Here is a 21402-nt window from a genome sequence, read left to right on the forward strand (position 1 = left end):
CAGGGATCGAACTCAGACCCCCAGCATTAGAAGGCAAAGTCTTAACCACTGGAAGCCCCCAAAAGTAATATTTCAAACAAATAGGGCAGATCTCTCCTGAGTGTGGCTCAGCTGAACTGCCTGCCATCCAGCAACCCACTCACTCCAGAGTTCAGCCACTTTCAAGGAGAAGCCCCCACCCAGCCTGCCATGAAACTCAGGGCACTCAGCAAACGTGCTGATTATGCTGGACGCAGTTTATCTGGGCATGTGAGTGCTGACAGCTAGGTGCTCGAGGCCAACCCTAACCCCATCACGCTCCCGCCATTGTCCCACTGGTTTGAGGGCCACTCTTGTGGTTTACTAAAATATAGTCTGTTTTAGCAATCTATTTTCTATTCCAGGACCAACACCACACAGGTCAAGAAGTTTTAAGTTATATATGGAGACTTAGTAGAGAAAATCCTGAGAAGGCAATGGCACCCCACTCCAGTACTCTTGCCTGGAAAATCCCATGGACGGAGGAGCCTGGTAGACTGCAGTCCATGGGGTTGGAAAGAGTCGGACACGACTGAGTGACTTCACTTTCACTTTTCACTTTCACGCATTGGAGAAGGAAATGGCAACCCACTCCAGCATTCTTGCCTGGAGAATCCCAGAGACGGCAGAGCCTGATGGGCTGCCGTCAATGGGGTCACACAGAGTCGGACACGACTGAAGCGACTTAGCAGCAGCAGCAGCAGTAGAACAAATCGTTCCTCATTTTTCCTTTTTTTTTTAATTGAATTTTTATTCTATTACTTTTTTTGTTTTTACTGTTTTTGATTGCGGTAAAATAAACATAACATAAAATTTACTATTTTAAGCACTTGTAACTGTACCGTCCAGTGACATTGAGTATACCCACACTGTTGTGCAGTCATCTCCAGGACGTTCTCATTTTTTCAAACTGGAACCCCATACCCATTAAACACTCCCCATTCCAACCATCCCAATCACCACACTACTTTTTATCTCTAAAAATGTGACTACTGTAGGAACCTTATATTAGTGGAACCATATCGTATTTGTCCTTTTGTGACTGGCTTACTCGCTAGTGATAAAGAACCCCACCTGCTGGCCTGGTAAAATGAGATCCAAAGCATTATTTCCTCTTCAATTTTTTGGAATAGTTTGAGAAAGATGGCTGTTAACTCTTCTTTAACACCCTGTGAAGCCATCTGGTTTGCAGCAACCAGGAAACCAGGACTTTGTTTTTTGGCAGTGTTTTGATTCTGTTTCATTACTGACTCAATTTCATTACTGGTAATCAGTCTGTTAATATTTTCTACTTCTTCCTGATTCAAACTTGGGAGATTGTACATTTCTAGGAATTTATCCATTTCTTCTAGGTTGTCCATTTTATTGGCATATAGTTGTTCATGGTAATCTCTTATGATCTTTTACATTTTTGTGGTCTCTTTTGTAACTTCTCTTTCATTTCTGATTTTATTTGGGCCCTCTCTCATTTTTTTCTTGATGAGTCTAGCTAAAGGTTTATTGATTTTGTGGTACTTTTCAAAGAATCAGCTTCATTGATTCAGTTTCATTGATCTTTTCTCTATTTTTAGTCTCTATTTTATTTACTTCTGCTCTGATTTTTATTGTTTATTTTCTTCTACTAACCTTGAGTTTTTGTTTGTTCTTTTTCTAGTTCCTTTAGATGTGAGGTTAGGTTGTTTGAGATTTTTCTTGTTTCCTAAAGTAGGCTTGCATCAGTGTAAACTTGTCTCTGAGAACTGTTTTGCTGCATCCTGTAGACTTGGGATCATTGTGCTTCCACTTTCATTTTCTTAAGGTATTTTTTTTTATTTCCTTTTTGATTTCTTCAGTCACCCATTGGTTGTTTAGTGACCTATTGTTTAGCATCTGTATGTTTGTGTTGTACAGGTTTTGTTCTTATTAATTTCTAGTCTCCTAGCATTGTGGAAGGCAATGGCACCCCAATCCAGTACTCTTGCCTGGAAAATCCCATGGACGGAGGAGCCTGGTGGGCTGCAGTCCATAGGGTCGTTAAGAGTCGGATTCGACTGAGCGACTTCACTTTGACTTTTCGCTTTCCTGCATTGGAGAAGGAAATGGCAACCCACTCCAGCATTCTTGCCTGGAGAATCCCAGGGATGGGGGAGCCTGGTGGCCTGCCGTCTATGGGGTCGCACAGAGTCGGACACGACTGAAGCGACTTAGCAGCAGCAGCAGGGAACTTGATATGATTGCAGCAATCTTCTTAAATTTAATGAGACTTGTTTTTATGGCTCAGCGTGTGATCTATCCTGGAGAAAGTTCCATGTACACTCAGACCACTTGCTCCTTATAGAGGAGAACCTCTGCAATTGTGATTATCCTATTTGGGGTCTGCCTACCTCAGGTATAGGTCTTCAGTAAATACTGCATTTCTGCCCCTCTTACCTGTCTCATTTTGGTTCCTTCTTTATATCTTGAGTTGCAGAAAATCTTTTCTACTGGTCTTCAGATCATTCTCATCGATATTTGCTCTGTAAAGATGGTGTGGCCATAGGAGGAGGGAGCACAGGGTCTTGCTGCTCTGCCATCTTACTAGAAGGTTGACTTGTTTTGTCACTGTTTCTGCTCTCTTTTTAAAAAGTGACCTAAGGATTACAATTCTAGAAATTTGAAGTTTTACTGTATTTGAAATACTTGTCAATCCAGGATCATCATATATAGATCAAAACCTACAAATTGCTCATGCTCTCAGAGAAGGAAGAGAATGAAGTACTTACCTTAGAACCTGGCAATGAGTATCTCTAAGGTGAAGTACTCACCTCAGAACCCACAGGGCAATGGCAGGGAAGTGCACCTCCTCTTTGGCCTCCTCCCTGACCGTCCTCTAGATGCAGCTTCTATTAAAGGGAACATCTCACCTGGGACCCTCTGACACCACCTCTCTTTGTTCTTAGGGAACAGACCCCACACATGTTGGAGTTCACGTCTTTGGTTTATTCATTGAGGGGGCAAGGTGGAATCACAAAGAAAAAATACTAGAAGACTCGTTACCTTGTGAGATATGTTGTGATTTTCCTGAAATATACTTCTTGCCAACAAAGGTAATCTCCCAGATGTTTTCACAAAGTTCTAAACCACTGAGCTTTCCCTCAGTAGTACCAACCATTCCTTCTACTTCCCATCCTTATGATTTCACTAGGGAGATTCGCCAATATACTTCAGACTACAAGCATGTAAAATAGCCCCCAATACTCCTAAAACCTAAAATAGATGCTGTACAAACATCCAGTGTGATTTCTCAAGAATAGGTACTATAAAGCTATACTAGTGACTCTAAAAAATCAGGTATAATTCTATATGCATTTACATAACTGAATAATCACCTAAAGTTAAATGTATTCAATTTATAACAAACTCCCCAAACCTAGTATAAAAGAAATGTGAGCCGCTGGCTTACTTGAACTGTGTAATTTGAGTATTTATTTATTTTTTAGATTTCTACTGAAAGATCAACTGTGTCTAAGCAGACAGAGCCAGAACTCTATACTTTTGAATGCCCGGTTTACCAGACACCTGAGAGGTCGAGTATTTTGACAGCTGCTGGTTTATCCTCAAACTTTTTAACATCTGTGTACTTATCCACAAAGAAACCTCCTAGTCACTGGATCACAATGCAGGTTGCACTGCTGTGTGAGGAGAATGAAAAATAAACTTCCTTAACAAACCATATAATTGTTGACTCTAACCAGTTACATGCTTCAAGACATTCACATGTAGTCAATATCCTTCATGAAAAAAATCTGTGTGATCACGGCAGATTGGACAGCGCCATCTCTTCCATTTGTACGTGAAAACTTGAACATGTAGGGGAAGCTCCCAGCTGCTTCCATTCTAAGCAATGTCCCTGTGGGTGGGCTCTCCTCTAGGGGAGAGAACATGCCCCCAGAAAGCAGAAGGTCTGACTTTTCTGAAAGGGAAAGCCACGGCAACTAGCATGGCATTAGGGCATCTAATTCTTAGGGAATTTTTGACTTTAGAGTGATTTCTGCAATTATGTACAATAAAATATGTACGTGAAGAGTAGTTCTTTGGAATACTTTCCCAGGTGGCTCTGAGAACACAGAACATGACACTGTTGGCCTGACTGCAGACTTCTGAGACAAAAAGTCTTCCCTTAAAGAAATGATCTTGTACTGATTTCACCAGATTTTCTCTTTCCACTGAAAAACCAACACTGAGAATTCAGTGTCAAAACTGGATGAAAAATGTGAAAATTGCATGTCAAAATGTGTTTCTGTAGGTAGGTTTTTATTATCGAGCACCAACTATGCTGAACACTCATAAAAATTCCTATGCCTTCAGGCCACCTATATAGCATGTGGTATATCAATCTTCATACATGAAGAAAGCGGTGCTCCTAGAGCTTGAGTTGCCCAAGCTCACACTGCCAGAAGTAGGGCTTGGATTCAAAGCCATGTTCGTTGTCACATTACCTCAGCAGTGGGCCCACTGGCAGAAAACAAATCCCATGTTTCCACAAATGAAGATCAAACAATCCCTTCTGTCTGTAATAAGGGGGAGAAGAGGTTGTAGAGAGGGCTCACACCAGAACTAGACTCTAATAGCCATGAACAAAATATTAACATCTACTTACTTTTGTGTCTAGGAAACTACACTGAAAGTCACATTATCAAAAACATATACATTGAGAATCTAATTACATACAGTACTACAGAAAATAATTATAAAGACCTAGCCCCTGTCATTCACGAATCAATAAGAAAATGACAAAATATAGGATTTTAACAACAGAAACAAGGTGAGGTCTTATTTGGTCCAGTGAATTCATTAAAATAGTTTTAGGAATTATCCATGATTTGCTAAAATAAAACAGTCCATGAGTTACAGAAACCACCAATAAGCAAACTCTTTTCCTCAAAGAGTACAAAAATAAGACCAAGAATCACATGATGTGATATTTTTAACTTACTTGGTTTTGGAGTGTATTCTGACACACCTACCTTCTGCAAAGTCATTTCACACTGAGAAGAGAGATAAAGAAATGGTGTCTGATCTCACTGACACACAAATGTCTCTCACATACATGTACTGGCTTTCAAATGCACTTGGGTGCATTTGTAATTAATACAAATTCATCTGAAAGTATTACTGAGTCTATGACACTTTTGATCATTCCTCTATTTTCTCAAAGAATAAATACTAAATCTATGATCACCATCTGCAGGTTGAGATCCTCCACTAACCCTTTTCAAGCTCTGATGTCTGAGAACCTTGATGCAAACTGCAGTTTGCCAGGGGTCTCAGTCTACCTTTTGGATTTCTCGTGGTCCAGGAGGGACCCAAAGGATCCTGGAATAAACCAGGGGTTGGGTGGGGATCTAAGGATTCCTGTTTTGGTCCCAACGATCCCAGAGTTACAGGCGGAAAAAAAGAGAGATATTCCGAAGTGGTCAAAGCAACATCTTTATTTTCAACTTTATTTCCAACTTAAAACTTCATTATAAAACTTGTCAAAAAAAAATGTCAAAAACAAATTAAAAACAAATTGTAGCACTGTGTTGGTAACACCGCTTTTTTCATTACCAAGAAAAGAATTAATGGTCCTTCTTCCTCCCCTAATGCTTCATTGGTGAATCCAGTATAGAACAAGCTGGGACAACATTTTCTGATGCCAGAAAAAAAGCATTAAAAAACTGCTTGCATACATCAGTACTAATAAACACTGACAATTTCACCAAAACCACATTTAAAGATTACAGGATGTGGAACACTTGAGCAAACCAACTTCATGATCACATCAACACAAGCACAGTTATATACACTTCAAACTGCAGCACAGAATAAACGCTGCATATCTAAATGGCTCATATATAAAATGTATAATTGAAAACCCCAACATACAGACTATATTTATTAGGTTTGCCTATGTTTAAGATACTGAGAACAATTTAACTCTGAATATGAAAGCTCAGTGAATTTGCTGCTGTTCCATTATAGGACAATTAACAATGAGACTATATCAACTTAAGTAGAATTTAATGGCTAAAGCTACCTTATACACATCTGTTAAACTAAAAAATAATGATTTTAAACTATTCCCTTAAATTGCTTTTAGACAAATAGATTTCAAAAGATGAACACAACACTCCTTAACAGGGAGTAGAGTTCTGTAAATATAAAGGATATGCAAAATGCAGTATATACTGCATGAACTAACAGTAGCAAAAACACAGTTAATTAAAAAAGTCAAAAACATATAAAAATATTTGCCTTTCTGGAAATGGCAAATTTTTAAACACCAATCTGTGTAAAAAGGTTTAAATAGTGATGTTACTCCAAAAATATATATTTATTCTACTTTTCTATTTGCAACAGTTTATAAAGGCAAACAAACACCTGCAGTTGAGGTAGCAAAGCCAAATTCATAAACTTTGGATTAGGGAAAAATACCCTTCCTATGTTTTAATAGCGTCTTTCATACAATATTAAGTGAATTCTCCTTGTTTCAAAATGTTTAATTCACATGTATTACTTTACAAAACTTAATCAAAATACTGCAAATGTTTGTTTAAAAGATATTGGGTTGGATAAAAAGTTCGTTCAGGTTTTTTATGGAAAAACCCAAATGAATATTCTGGCCAACCCAATACTTAGTTCTGAAAATTATTTCACATTCAAAATACTATACAGAAAAACCTGAAGTCACCATATATTACATAAAAGCTATGTATTTACAGTTTCAAATGCAGTTTTAGAAGCTGAGGTTAAGCAAACCACTACTAATGGTCTTCACTAAACAGTGTCCACTATCGGTTACTCCCCTTCCCATACAGCATTGAACAGACAGTCGGTTTTTACTTTCAAATCACATAACTAGAAAATGATTTAATTTAAAGGGAAACAAATGAAAATTCTATCCCCTTAATGCAAGAAAACATAAGTGAACTTTAAAATGTAACAGTGTTTTTATTTAAGACAAAAACCAAACCAACTGGACAAAAGAATCAAAATTTGAAAGGTAATCAAAAATCCTGAACATCAGTATTCAGTGCATTTATAAGACTGTTTTTTGTTCTCAGATTTTTAAAGATTAAAAATTTCCTAAGTGCAAATTCTATTTATATTTTCCTTATGTTAATTGTTATGATTCAAAAAACATGGCTACAGGAAAAGACTTACTATTTGGCTCTATCTCTAGTCCTGCCTGAAAAAGAAATATACAGATTCTGTCAGTGCAATGAAAGAAGGTTCATTTTTTTTTTTCTTTTTTTTCTTTTTTTTTTGCAAACGGAAGATAGAACTGCAGGAGCATTTAGAGGGCGCCCAGAGCAGAATCAGTAGATGTAGGGGACTATGCGGTAGGGGACTCGCTGGCAGTACTTCTCCCACGCCAGGCCATACTTCTTCCTACAGTGGTGCTCGTCGCGGGCTTCCCGGTGCACCAGCAAGATGGTGAAATAAATCACGTAGAAATACGGCAGAATGTGATTGAAACCTGGGGAACAAAAGTAAACAGTATTACCTAGTATTTTTATTTTTCACTACACAACTACACAACATTGTTTCCTGCGCTTCCCCAAATAGCCTAAAACTGGGGCGTCCCGTTACTCCATTTTCTCCATAATGGGGGAAACAACTAAACCAGTTCATAAAATCCCACTGCTGTGTGGCAGGAGTTAGTATTTGAATTAAAAGCTATTCAAAGAAGAGTGATTAATCCATCCTAACAATCCTTCATAATCAGAACATCTGCCCTTCTAATTAAAGCAAATCTCTCCATTTCCTCCCCTCTGGTGCTCAGGGTGAGAACTGCTAGCCATCACTGTGGGGCAGGCAGAGCAGGGCAGACAGCACTGCAGGGTGTGGGCTGACCCGGACACACACAAAGCCATGTGTGCCTTTTCTTAAGAACCAAATTTTTTCAGAATCCATGTACAGCGAGTCATGAATAAAAGGTTAATTAATTCCTACATAGTCCGCTTAGGAAAAAAGCTACCAGACACAGTTGAAAACAAAGTTTTGCTTGCAGGATTTTAGAGTAAAACTTCATGCTCTGTGAATTCCTAATTCCCCTCAGACACAGGATGAATGAGGTGCTGGAAGCAGAACACAGCACTCCGTCGGGGAACGAGAAACCCCAACCTCTAACAGAGACAACACCCAGACCCACAGAGGACAGACATGTGTGGGCGGCCTGGGAAAGAGTCCCATCAGCTCTCTTCCTGAATGCTTACCGCATGGGAGGGACCACGCCAGGGCCATGATGAGATCACCCAAGTAATTGGGGTGGCGAACAAAACCCCACCATCCAGAAACAAGAAGATTTTTTCCCGTTGAAGTATGAATGGTTTTTAAATCTATACAGAAATTAAAAATACATGTTTAAGGATTCTAAGACAAGCAGATACATAAAATCTTTACATAATGCAAAAATACAATAAATATAAACCAATACTTACGTGCAAGCCTTGGATCAGCGGGGTTTTTCCGGAATGCATTTTTCTGAGAATTTGCACATCGGAAGATTACAAATCCGCATACTGTAATTTTTTTAAAATTTAATTTGTTAACAATTTACATATAATCTTTATTTTAAAGCATCTGTAATTTCATTCAGAAATGATTCCTGTGTTCCAAGGAAATGTCCAAAGTACAGAAGAGTCTGATTTCTTAAGAACAATTCAAACCCTCTCAATCTCAGGATGACAAAAGAAGATCCAGTCCTGATATCTCACTATCTTACAGCTTTCCTCATCTACCTGGGGACACCTTGAAGGCAAAACTAACAAATATGCATTACTATTCATGGTGCACCCATGAATAAAATCTACTGCAGCCCACATTACAATAAAATCAATACTGGAGTTCATCTGTTAGTTATGATATCTACGGACCATAACATGAATGCTTCATTAATAAAACTATAGCTCAGAATCTGTACCAGAACAATATGCACATAAATATTAACATATGCCAAATCCCACTGCAAGCCTCTTAAGCTGGTAGCTTTATTTCAAATTTCAAAACGTCAAAACTAAGAGGCCCTGACATATGACTATGTATCATCAGTCCTCAATAAAGTAGTAAAAAATAACTCTACTCCCCATTTTTAGCTTCACTGTAAAATAGACATAGCCTGTCTTGAATAACACACAGGGATGTGTTAACCAAACCAATAGTGAAATTAAATCTTAATTTCAACCAGAGACTTGAATTTTTCTTCTACCATAGATATTAGTGTAATGAAACTAGCAACATTTGAAGTTCAGTGCTCACTTTCCCTGCCCTCCCTCTGGTGGATGTGTTTAACGACCAGTGTAACAAAAGAAAAAGCCCATCCTGAATCCAACCTGCTACCATCAGCCAAGCTGTACTCCTCACTCTTCCCCACCACCCTGGTCAAGCTGTTCCCTCTGTCCAATGTGTCTGTCTCCCCATGCCACTTTCACTCACCCAACAGATCAAAAACCACATTCTCCAGTAAGTTTACAGTGATATTCCCCAGAGAGACGTGCTCTCTACCTTAAACTCCCATCATATTTGCTCTAACAGTCCCTCCTCTAGACTCTTCCTGTGCCTCAATCCAGTGTCTGAGAGTGTTATTTCTTCTGTAAGAGCATAAGCTCTAGGAAGGCAAGACCATCTTCCTATTTTTCAAGTTACTACCAGAAAAAGAGGGCTCTCAACAAAAAAAAGTGAACCATTACTAAAACAATAAAATTGTATTGTTTTTAACAATAATTGTATTATTTTTAAATAAACAGCCTCTTGATGAAAGTGAAAGAGGAGAGTGAAAAAGTTGGCTTAAAGCTCAACATTCAGAAAACTAAGATCATGCCATCCAGTTCTATCATTTCATGGCAAATAGATGGGGAAACAGTAGAAACAGTGGCTGACTTTATTTTGGGGAGGCTCCAAAATCACTGCAGATGGTGACTGTAGCCATGAAATTAAAAGACACTTACTCCTTGGAAGAAAAATTATGACCAACCTAGACAGCATATTAAAAAGCAGAGATGTTACTTTGCCAACAAAGGTCCATCTAGTCAAAGCTATGGTTTATCCAGTGGTCATGTATGGATGTGAGAATTGGACTGTAAAGGAAGCTGAGCGCCGAAAAATTGATGCTTTTGAACTGTGGTGTTGGAGAAGACTCTTGAGAGTCCCTTGGACTGCAAGGAGATCCAACCAGTCCATCCTAAAGGAGATCAGTCCTGGGTGTTCACTGGAAGGACTGATGTTGAAGCTGAAACTCCAATACTTTGGCCACCTGATGCAAAGAGCTGACTCATTGGAAAAGACCCGGATGCTGGGAAAGATTGAGGACAGGAGGAGAAGGGGACGACAGAGGGTGAGATGGTTTGATGGCATCACCGACTCAATGGACATGAGTTTGAGTAAACTCCGGGAGTTGGTGATGGACAGGGAGGCCTGGCGTGCTGCAGTCCATGGGGTCGCAAAAAGTCAGACACGACTGAGCGACTGAACTGAACTGAATAAATTTTTAAACAGGTGTTTTGTTCAAAATGATGTTTAAATAACTACTGAAGAACCCAAGGAAGAAGCATCCTTTCTCTTTGCAAGATGCAAGAATCTTTTATGACTTAACTCATCCATCACAGATTATTTCATACTTGAGCTAATCATGGCCATTTAAAAGGGCACGCTGTAAACATGTGATACCACAGTACAACAGACTCAGTACACAGTATTTAATACACAGAGACTGAAATTAATACTCACGTTTCAGAGCAATGATTAGAGAAGCCATTGGCCAAGACAGTTCATTTGGATGACTGACTAAATAAAAGGCCTGAAAGCTGTAGATAAATGGAACCCACACCAAATCTCCAAAAGCCAGCATGAATCCAAATCCATCATGGATAATGTCCATGGTTGTCAATAATGCTTCCTAATGGGTACAGAGAAGGGAAAAAAATGTTTTAAAGTTTAGGGAGAAAAGCTTCTATGTTTAAAGTATTCAAATAAAGTACTAATTTACAGTCAAATTTACAAAAAGCTAAAGGAAGGTGGTTGTTGTTCAGTCACCCAGTCGTGTCCCACTCTTTGTGACCCCATGGACTACAGCACACCAGGCTTCTTCACCATCTCCCGGAGTTTGCCCAAGTTCATATTCATTGCATCAGTGATGCTGTCCAGCCATCTCATCCTCTAAGATGAGACAGTACAGCAACCTAAAAAGTTTAAAGGCAGGAGTGGGGATCTGTCTCCCTTGGCACAGGTATCACACTGAGTCATTCTGCTTCATCCTCTGTCACTCTAGCCACTCCCTCCACGATCCTGAACCACAGAGCTCCCAATGCCTCTTCTGCCTCCCCGCCTCTGCCTGGAACACCCTCCCCCAACTGCAGCTGAAGCCTGGCCTGTACTGCCTTCCTCAACCCACCACTCGCTGAAGCCAACTGACTGTCCTGTAACTCAGCGGCCCTCTCTACTCGACTGGAAGATGCGGGGAGCACCGGTTCCCACCCCAGCACCGAGTACAGGTGCGCTGACCTAGCTAATGTTGTTCAGTCACTAAGCTGTGTCCAACTCTTTGTGACTCCATAGACTGCAGCACTCCAGGCTTCCAAACCTAACTTCTGAGCATAATCTAGCTTTTCAGGTAGCCTGTCCACACTACTCGGCATCATGGGAAACTGCCTGCTTCACTGCTCAGGGTAAACCAGGGCCTGAATGCACTCTCTTGTGGATCTGGCTGGCACGAGCCAGAAACCTGCAGGCCCTGGAAGTGGAGACAGCCCTGTCTCAGGGCATCCCTAACCTGCCTCAGACTCTAGTACTCAACACTGACCAGAAAAATTAGCGAGTATAATCTCTATTAAAGAATCAATGTTTTAGGTTAAAGAAAAAGAGTGAGATCTCCAAAATGTATTCCCCCCTCCCCAGAAAGCAAACAAAAAGACCACAGAACAGAAAAATGGATGTTACAATTTCCGGGCCTGTTGGGTCACCCTCTAGTCAACACGCCTATTCTTTTGCACTGGGGAGCAGCCAAGATAGCACACGAGGGATGACGACAGGGGCACATGGGAGTGGGCAGAGGAAGTGACAAGATACCAACACCTGGTGCCAGGAGGGGCGGGGAGGACCCCCAACCCCACCCAGTTCCCAGGGACTCAGAGGGCTGCAGGACAGAAGCAGAGGCTCAGAGGAAGGGTCATTCACATTCAAGTTCATAGTCTCCATTTCTCAAGGTGTGCCACATTAACACGCAGAGGAATTTCTATCACTCAATCAAATAAGAAAATTATTAAGCATCCACTAACTAAACAGCAGCATGCCAGATACTAAAGAAAACCACAAAATCAAGTTTCTTCTTCAAGAGGCTAACTATAATCTGGCTGAGACAGTGATGACTTATTTAAAAAATAACTTCCCAACTTTAATCCGCTACCATGGGTAAAAAACTGCCGCAAGAGTTTTGCCTTAAGACACAATCATTTTTTGTTAATTAACAGAAGTCAACGTTTGTTTCAATCTCTAGAAAATATGAATTTCTAAGTCACTTAAAAAGTGACCTCCATGACAAGACAGAAAACTCGAAGGAAGAATTACTCATCATCAGATAGGAATTTAAAAAAATAATCTCTGAGGGGATAAAACAACAGAGGAAATATCATCTGGCTTGTAAAACATACCCTACCATCTTCTGAGCATCTATTTATTACATAATCAAAGAAAGACCTCCAACTGGCAAGATGAAGTGCATTTATAAGAGCTGGTGTTTTTTTTAACTTCAGAAACATGTTTAATTTTGAGTATTAAACATGGCTGAGAATTTTGGAATTTTCAGAGGACTCTGTATCAGATGCTCCCAATATCTTTGCAGTTTCCCAGGCTGAGCCCAGGTCTGCATTTAGTGGTAGGAGCTCAGTAAGAGTCCAAATGTGGCTACCTGTACTCAAGATCTGCTTACCTCCAAGAGGTCCTAATCTCCTCCCAAAGAAAAGGAAGATTATCAACATATCAATATCAAGTTCTCAAAGTCGCCTTGACTGAGTATAACCAAATAATACAATTTTTCAAAAACATCTTAAAGAAGGACTTTCTCTCAAAATGTCAACAGGGTGCCATGAACACTTGCTTTGGAATATCATGATGTAGGACCATCAATTTTGTTTTTAAAATTGAAAGAAAACTTAATTTAGAATTTGGAGGAAATGATTACAAAGATAATAGTAAATGATAAAACAGTTGTAGAACAGACCCAAAGAAGATACTGTTTTCAAGAGTAATATATTTTCAAGAGTAATTAATATATTTAGATGAGACAGAGACTAGCAAACATTGCCAGTCTTCAAGTAGCAGAAAGAATTGATCCTGCATCAATGTATGAGAAAAGCCACATTAAGAGATCAGTGTCATTTAAACTGGTTTCCTCAGTGTATCATGATTTCTGATTTTATATCCATCTGATTAAAGTTATTCTTTGTATTCTGAAACACCAACAATAAAACAACTCCCCCAGTATTTAAGAACTAGCTGCTCCTTGATAATCCAAAAAATACTATCCTAATTCAATGACGCTTACTCCTTGCAAGGAAAGTTATGACCAACCTAGACAGCATATTAAAAAGCAGAGACATTACTTTGTCAACAAAGGTCTGTTTAGTCAAGGCTATGATTTTTCCTGTGGTCATGTATGGACGTGAGAGTTGGACTGTGAAGAAAACTGAGTGCCGAAGAATTGATGCTTTTGAACTGTGGTGTTGGAGAAGACTCTTGAGAGTCCCTTGGACTGCAAGGAGATCCAACCAGTCCATCCTAAAGGAGATCAGTCCTGGGTGTTCTTTAGACGGAATGATGCTAAAGCTGAAACTCCAGTACTTTGGCCACCTGATGCGAAGAGTTGACTCATTGGAAAAGACTCTGATGCTGGGAGGGATTGGGGGCAGGAGAAGGGGATGACAGAGGATGAGATGGCTGGATGGCATCACCGACTCGATGGACATGAGTTTGGGTGAACTCCAGGAGTTGGTGATGGACAGGGAGGCCTGGTGTGCTGCGATTCATGGGGTCGTGAAGAGTCAGACACGACTGAGCGACTGAACTGAAGTGAATTCAATGATAGTATTTGATCCATCCATTTTCATCCATTAGAATCACTAAGAAAAGAAGTTTTATTTATATGAATCGGTCACACCCACTAATTCAAGATTCACAGATCTTAAATATCTAGCGGCTGACAGAGCAGCTGACACACACGGACACCTACCACCTGTTAGCGCTCTCTGTGTGTCAGCTCACTGTGTCACGTGGACCCACGTTTCATTTAATCTTCATAAGCCGTGGAGGCAGGTTAGGTTCTCCTCACCTTGTGTGTAAGAATCTGAGGCTTGGAGGAGAAAAGTCACTCACCCACACCCAATGCCATCTGACTCCAAGGCTCTTAAAAATTACTTACCTCATTCCAGAGAGCATCTACCACGTACAGGAGCTGGAAACTGTTGACCAAAATCATTGCTAATGATGGAACAGCGCGATTCTGTTCCTTCATCTCAGCCAAAAGCATCACAAGGTTAATGACCACCTAAAACAAAAGGGGCAGGTACAGTTTCCAGAGAGAAAGGTGGTAATTTCCCAGCCGAGAAAGCTGCAGACACACCTCACTGAGAAGCCATCATCAGTGATGAGACACATCAATCCCTTGATAAGATGTACTGAGGTGGACACTTATTCTGTGGGAGTCTTGCCAAAGACACACAACCTAGTCCGATCATGAGAAAATGCTGGACTAACCCACATCTAGGGGCCCTCGTACAAAATAACCGAGTATTCTTCAGAAGTGTCAAAGTCATGAGAGACAAAGAACGACTAAGCAACCGCTGCAGACTAGAGGACACCAAATAACAAACAAGTGCACAGTCAGGCCCTGAAGAGAGTCCTGCAACAGGAAAAGGCCAACAGTGGAAAAACGGTGAAAACCTGAATAAGGTCTACGGGTTTAATTAAAACTACTATAAAAGGTGAATCTGTCATTCTTTTTTTTTTCTCTCTTTTTTTTAACTGCTATTCTTGATAACTATATTATGGCTCTGTCAGACACCAACATTGGGGAAAGTGATGTGAAGGAACTCTTACTTTTGCAACTTTCGTACAAGTCTAAAATAAGGTAAAAGTACATTTTTTTTAAAAGGAAGAAAATATATTTTTTCTTCATAAATTCATCTACACTATTATTTTCTTACATAAACACAAACTGATATAGTCAAAATAATACAAACTCTTTTAACCTATAACCTATAACCTATAACTTATAACCTATAACCTATAACACAACATCTTAACCCTTGGACTATATTTAATAAAGTAAGAAAATATTTGAAGTAGACAAATTTATGGAAATTTATAATTATTCCTAAAAACATACCACCTATAAGCTCACTTCAAAACTGTCTACATTTCTTTCTAAATGCAAGACTAATTTGTACTACTGAACTGAAATTTAAAAAAAAAAAAAGACATACCCATCCAATCAATCCGGGACGCAATTCACAAAAGTACTTGAGATCAAAAGTACCAATCCGAGGGTTTAACTCCCGGCCAATGAAGAAATCATAGATGGCATTTCCTAAGAAGGGAAAAGTTTTTATCCAAACGGGATTCCAAACCCAACTATGAGACTTTAAAACCGCACTGCTGTCTACTACCCAGGGTCACAATTCAGTCATCTCCAACAGCCTGGCAGATAGTCGGGGAGGACACGCAGGGGACGCCGGCCCCATCTGGAAATATCCATGCTGCTATAGGCATGGGACCTATGGGGCCCAGATTCCTGGATTTTGAGGGAACTGGAGTTTTTTTTTTAATGTAGACTCACAATTTTTAAAATAAGTCATTTAATTTTTTTTAATGTTTTTAAATACTTTAGAATTGACCAATTTATAATCTCTATTATTTGATTTTTTTAAAAAGGATATGTACTGTTTCAAACAAAATATAACATAAGCCATAAATGGTTATAACACTAATGTTACTGAAATGCTGTAACTTTTTAAAATGTCTTACTGTCATCAAGTGACTAAAAAAGGAAGAATAAACAAACAGGAAAGCATGAGGGGAGAATCACATTTTCTTCCTTTTATTTTTCTTAAAATTATTTTTCATCTTTTTTTTCCTATTTCTCATCTCTCATAAACTGAAGAAAGAAGAGAATTCTATGAAAGCCTAGAATTGGATGCTGAGGGGCCAGTGGGGGTGGGAGGGCACGTTCGTGGGAGGCGTTCATGGGACCCACGCAGTCTAACGCTGCTCACCAGAGCTGGCCGGCGACAGTTCATCCTGGGGCGCTTTCAAAGCCCTGGCATAGAGGTAAACACTCAAGCCCGTGGCAAAAAGAATGGCTGCAAGCGCAAACTGCAGGAAGTGACGGTACACATAGTAAAGCTCGACATTCCAGAAGAAACACGCTCCGACGAGTGCAGATGTCAGGATAAAAGCATAGAATCCTTTAAAGAAAAAAGCGGGGGGGTCAAAAAATTAATGTTAACCCAGGGTTCACAAGAGATTTATACCATTGTAAAATAATGCAACATTATTTGTTTAAGTCTTAGTTTCATTACCCAGGCTAAATATACACAAGTGCATGAACAAGCAGTGCCCCTGAGGTTAGCAGTCTTCAATACAGATGCTACATCTCCCATACAGACTTAATCAATAACAGTATGTTAATTAATAACATAATTATTAATAGGACTTAATAATGACATATTTTTCATTGTGAACAGTCATCTGCTTTTAATTAAGAGAGAGCTGAAAAGAGGTGCACCAAAATTTACCATAAAAGAACCTCAAAATTCATATGGTCCAAACGCTCAGGCCCAAAGTCAAATGGCTAATTACTGACAGAGCTGGGCCAAACACACATTTTAAAGTGAGTGAGTGAAGACACTCAGTCGTGTCCAACTCTTTGGGACTCCATGGACTGTAGCCTACCACGCTCCTCTGTCTATGGGATTTTCCAGGCAAGAGTACTGGAGTGGGTTGCCATTGCCTTCTCCAGAGGATCTTCCCAACCCAGGGATTGAACCTGGGTCTCCCGCATTGTAGGTAGACGCTTTACCATCAGAGCCACCAGGGAAGTCCTGGTGGACACATTTTAAAACCCTAGGGTAATCTTGGTTATAAATTATGAATATTTTTATCTGAAATAATTTATCAATAATGGTCTCAAAGGACCCTGAATCGTACTCTATCTCCCAAACACAGACCTCAAGACCCTGCCCTCAGAGAATACCCCAACACGAATGCCCCCTCCAGGGCCGGGCAGGAGACTGAGGGGACCAGCGGGCTAGAGACACCAGGGAGGGACTGCTGGGGCCCAGAGACAATGTCCATTCCAAAGTAAAAGAGACCACAAGGCCCCATGAGAGGAACCCCTGTTCCAAGCTAGCCCTGGTACAGCTTAACAGAGAGAGGCTGAGTGTCTGCTTTTTCTTCTGACCCAAGGAATAGTTTTCCTTTCAGGAGTCGAGTGTCTGCAAAAACTGTCCTCTAAGTCATCAAATCACATTTGGATAAAAACAGTCTAACACAGAAAAGAGGTAGATATTATAAGAATTCTGAAAGGGGGGTGGGAGGAGAGTTTAGGAGGAAGGGGACACATGGGTGCCTATGGCCAATTCATGTTGATGTACGGCAAAAACCATCACGATACTGGAAAGCAATTATCCTCCAATTAAAACACATTTTTTTTAATTAAAAAAAAAAAGAATTCTGAAACCAAAGTTTTTGTAAAGTAAAACTGTCATCTCTAATTAACTATTTAAATCCATGTTTTCCACATATCATATTTACTCTAAAGAGTAACTTTGTAAAACACTCATTTAATGCTCATAAAATTTATGAATATTAAAGAAAAAGAATGGTAGATGAAGCAGTTTCTTGCTCTTGCTCTCTCGCCTATGTGGATTAAATTATTCAAAACATCTTAGGACTCTCCTTAGTTTATAATGGTAAAATCTTATAATGCTAGCGTGAGAGTAATCAGATGAGGTAATTTTAAAAAGAAGGATCAAGCAAAACTGGTCCAGCCACTGCCAGCTCCAAGCCCAAGGCTACTGTGCTCAGCCTGGGAGGAGCTGCGCCTTCAAAGGGAAGCAAAAACAGAAAAGAAGAGCACTCAGAAGTAAATGGGCACCTAGAGAGAAGCCCACAAAACACAGATAGTGACAGACCTGATGGCAAGAAGTGAACACCACCCCATCCCTCCCCAGATTCAGCCTCACTGGGGAAACAAGGCATAGGACAGATTCTAAAGCTGGTTCCAGAAGCAAGGAATCCAGTCAAAGTAAGCAAAATATCTGACAGTAGCAGCAGACAAGTGTTATGCAACCACCATGGGTCAGGTGCTGAGCTAGGCTCGATGCTTTACACACCTGGCACAAGAGGCATCTTGAGTATCTCTGGCTTCCCCTCTGAAGCCCAGCAGAGGGATTTCAGATACAGTGGATGCTAGGTGAGCCACTGAAAAAAGCATCCGCAGTCAGACAGGTGAGAAGCGACAGGATTAAAACCGTCCAAGAATTAAAAATGATAATAATAATTCCCAAGGGAAGGAAAACAGTCTACTCAGTCTAGTTACAATGGAAAATCATTTAAGGATAACTACACTATATATATGCCTGGAGGAGGGCACGGCAACCCACTCCAGTATTCTTGCCTGAAGAATCCCCAAGGACAGAGGAGCCTGGTGGGCTACTGTCCATGGGATTGCAAAGAGTCAGACCCAGTGAGTGACTAAGCACAGTGCAGCACACTATATATACGTTTATTTCTTAAGTTAATGAAACTTCATCAGTCTTTACATGGCAAAGGTGGGCTGATCCTCTTCCTCAGCACACACTCCTACCACAGGAGGGGCTGGATCAAGAGGGACAGGGCCCTCTTGTTGAGACGTTCAGTGAGACTTCCACTCCATCCACTCAGAGCTCCCCCTAATGAGCGCCTTCTACAGGCTAGTCACTCTGCTGATGAGGAGGATACCACAAAGACACAGCCAAATCCCAGCCCACAGGCCGCCTTCTCATGGGGAGACCCCCGTGAACAGACAAGCACACTGATGTCTGGAAGGCCTATCATAGAGGAAAATAAGGCAGGGTAAAGGAAAGAAAGGGACCTGAGGGCTTCTCTGAGCAGAGAGACATCAGAGATGAGGCAGCTGACACTGGGGGAAAGTTTTCCAGGCAAAAGCACTGAGAATATAGCCTAGAGATGGCCCACAGGCCAGCGGCCGGAACAAATGGGCAAGAACTCCCAAGAGCAGGAGTGGCCAGGAAGCCCACATCAGTGTAGGACTTCACTTCCTGGAGATGACTCAGGATGATAAAATGTTTATGCAAAACTGCTTCAGTGAATGATAAATGCTATTAAGAAAATAAAACTGGGGCTTCCCTGGTGGTCCAGGGGTTAAGAATCCAACCTGTAATGCAAGGGACACCACCAGTTTGATTCCTGGTCCAGGAAGACCCCACGTGCCACAGTACAACTAAGCCCATACACCATGACTTCTGAGCCTGCATGCCTAGAGCCTGGGATCCGCAACTACTGAGTTCACTCATTACAACAACTATTGAAGTCCACGCACCTAGAGCCTGTGCTCCAAACAAGAGAAGCCACTGCAGTGAGAAGCCTGTGCACCGCAAACAGAGTAGCCCCTGCTCACTGCGACTAGAGAAAGCCTGCGGGCAGTAACAAAGACCCACCATAGCCAAAAATAAATTAATAAGTAAATAAAAAGAGAATAAAACTGGAGAGAGGAAAAGAGTGACTGAGGGGCTTGTTACTCTAAACAGCATAATTTTTACATATTGGCTGCAGGTGTGAGCAGTTTATTTGCATGCCCTTTAGACTACTAAGAAATAATTAACTTTTTACTGCTCTGGTGCAATCAGCTTTGATAGTTTAAGAGTACAACACCCAAAAGTCTGTGCTATCAAGTCATCAATTTGAGTCTTAAAAAAAAAAAATTACCATTTAATCTGTACTTGAGTCTTCTTCCATCAGTAAGAGGTGTTCCTTCTACAACCTTAAAAGAAAAGTTTTTTTAATTAAAAAATTTATAAAGCACATCACTTTACCGTGTGTGTGTGTGTGTCTTGTAAAATCACCTAAATTTCAATATGCCCAACAAGGAGGATTGTCTTTTGGTAGGAAAGTTTAGTAACAAGTTTCAAAAATCTTTGCAGCATGCCCTTTGGTGAAGTAATTCCACCTTCAGTTTATCTCAAATACAAATCTAGTAGTGACTTCTCTGTGTACTCAGACTATTGCAACAGCCACCCTCCCCCAACCATCCCATGTCCCACCACAAGACTAGATGTGTTTTCAAAAACCTGTACATCTAGTTGATCTCTAGTTCAAAATCCTTCAATGACTCCCCACTGCTTACAAAGTGGAGAACAACTCCAGCACCCCACACTTGTGCAGTCCTTTCAATCAGGTTCAACCCCACTCACCCAGTTCACTATGGCCCATACAGTTGATGGCAGGAACTCATATACTTTCTTGCTCTGCTATTTATAAATATATGCTCACCCAGTTATTCAATCATTTCATGTGATTCTTTTATCTCCAATAAGAGACAGTGAGTATGTTCACTGGACCATTGTATCTCTTCATGTGGATCACCCACGGCATCCCCATTAAAAGGTACTCCAGAAACACATGTGAATGGGATGAGTTAAAAAGTTCACATGCCCAATGGCAACTAAATTTTACTCCCCAATATTCAGAAACAGCGAAATCCATTATAAATTATACTAATATGGTATCATCTGTCTTCGGCCAAACTACTATACTCTTTCATTATCTGTGAAAGGGAACCCAGTAGAAATGTAATGTCTGTTTGAGATCACAGGATTAGCAAAACCACAGGCTAATTTCAAATGATTCTTATCTATTAAAGGTATCTAACAACTCCTGTGTTTGGTTTTAGTCTGTGAAATACATATATATATATAAGTAAATATATATAAACCCCATCAAAACTGCTTTTCTCAATAAATATTATCTAGTTGACCTAACTTTACTTAAGTTTATCTGAACTTGTGGTTTTTACTGTAGAGTCTTATTACAAAAATACCTGAAAATTCACATCACAAGAATACCTGAAAATTCACATCACAAGAATCCTCTCTAAGGCCACTGTCATGGTGAGGTCCCAAAGTATTTAAAGTTTGCAGCTCTAGCCTCCTATCACTGGCATTCTCCATTCCCAATAAAACTGATCCTTCGTCTACAGACAGTGGCAAACCTGCAAAGCCCTAAGAATAAGATCTTTAAATGAATTATTTATTCATTAAGGAATCTCATGTTCCTTTAAATATATCCAAGTAGAGGATTCTACTGAAAAAAAACAAACAAACAACTATACTC

At 40.2% G+C, this 21402-nt stretch overlaps 2 protein-coding genes across 4 annotated transcripts in view; one reads left to right on the top strand and one right to left on the bottom strand.

The window, feature by feature from the left end:
- The window catches only part of DNAH14 (dynein axonemal heavy chain 14), a 377701-nt gene extending 373994 nt beyond the window's left edge, over positions 1 to 3707 (top strand). For both annotated transcript variants that reach the window (XM_059875675.1, XM_059875674.1), the window contains 2 exons: positions 2937 to 3083; positions 3477 to 3707. In XM_059875675.1, coding sequence (XP_059731658.1) covers positions 2937 to 3083; positions 3477 to 3692 — 363 coding nt within the window. In that variant the 3' untranslated portion in view covers positions 3693 to 3707. The remainder of the gene's footprint in view (positions 1 to 2936; positions 3084 to 3476) is intronic.
- A 1746-nt stretch (positions 3708 to 5453) lies between these two features.
- The window catches only part of LBR (lamin B receptor), a 28278-nt gene continuing 12329 nt past the window's right edge, over positions 5454 to 21402 (bottom strand). The window contains exons 7-14 of one of the 2 annotated variants that reach the window (XM_059875341.1): positions 19999 to 20053; positions 16284 to 16475; positions 15495 to 15598; positions 14432 to 14557; positions 10747 to 10915; positions 8463 to 8543; positions 8238 to 8360; positions 5454 to 7498 (exon numbers count right to left, since the gene is read on the bottom strand). In XM_059875341.1, coding sequence (XP_059731324.1) covers positions 7338 to 7498; positions 8238 to 8360; positions 8463 to 8543; positions 10747 to 10915; positions 14432 to 14557; positions 15495 to 15598; positions 16284 to 16475; positions 19999 to 20053 — 1011 coding nt within the window. In that variant the 3' untranslated portion in view covers positions 5454 to 7337. 2 annotated transcript variants of the gene reach the window in all.

The sequence above is a fragment of the Bos taurus genome, chromosome 16 (genome assembly GCF_002263795.3).
Source record: "Bos taurus isolate L1 Dominette 01449 registration number 42190680 breed Hereford chromosome 16, ARS-UCD2.0, whole genome shotgun sequence".
In the NCBI taxonomy this organism is placed as follows: Eukaryota; Metazoa; Chordata; class Mammalia; order Artiodactyla; family Bovidae; genus Bos; species Bos taurus.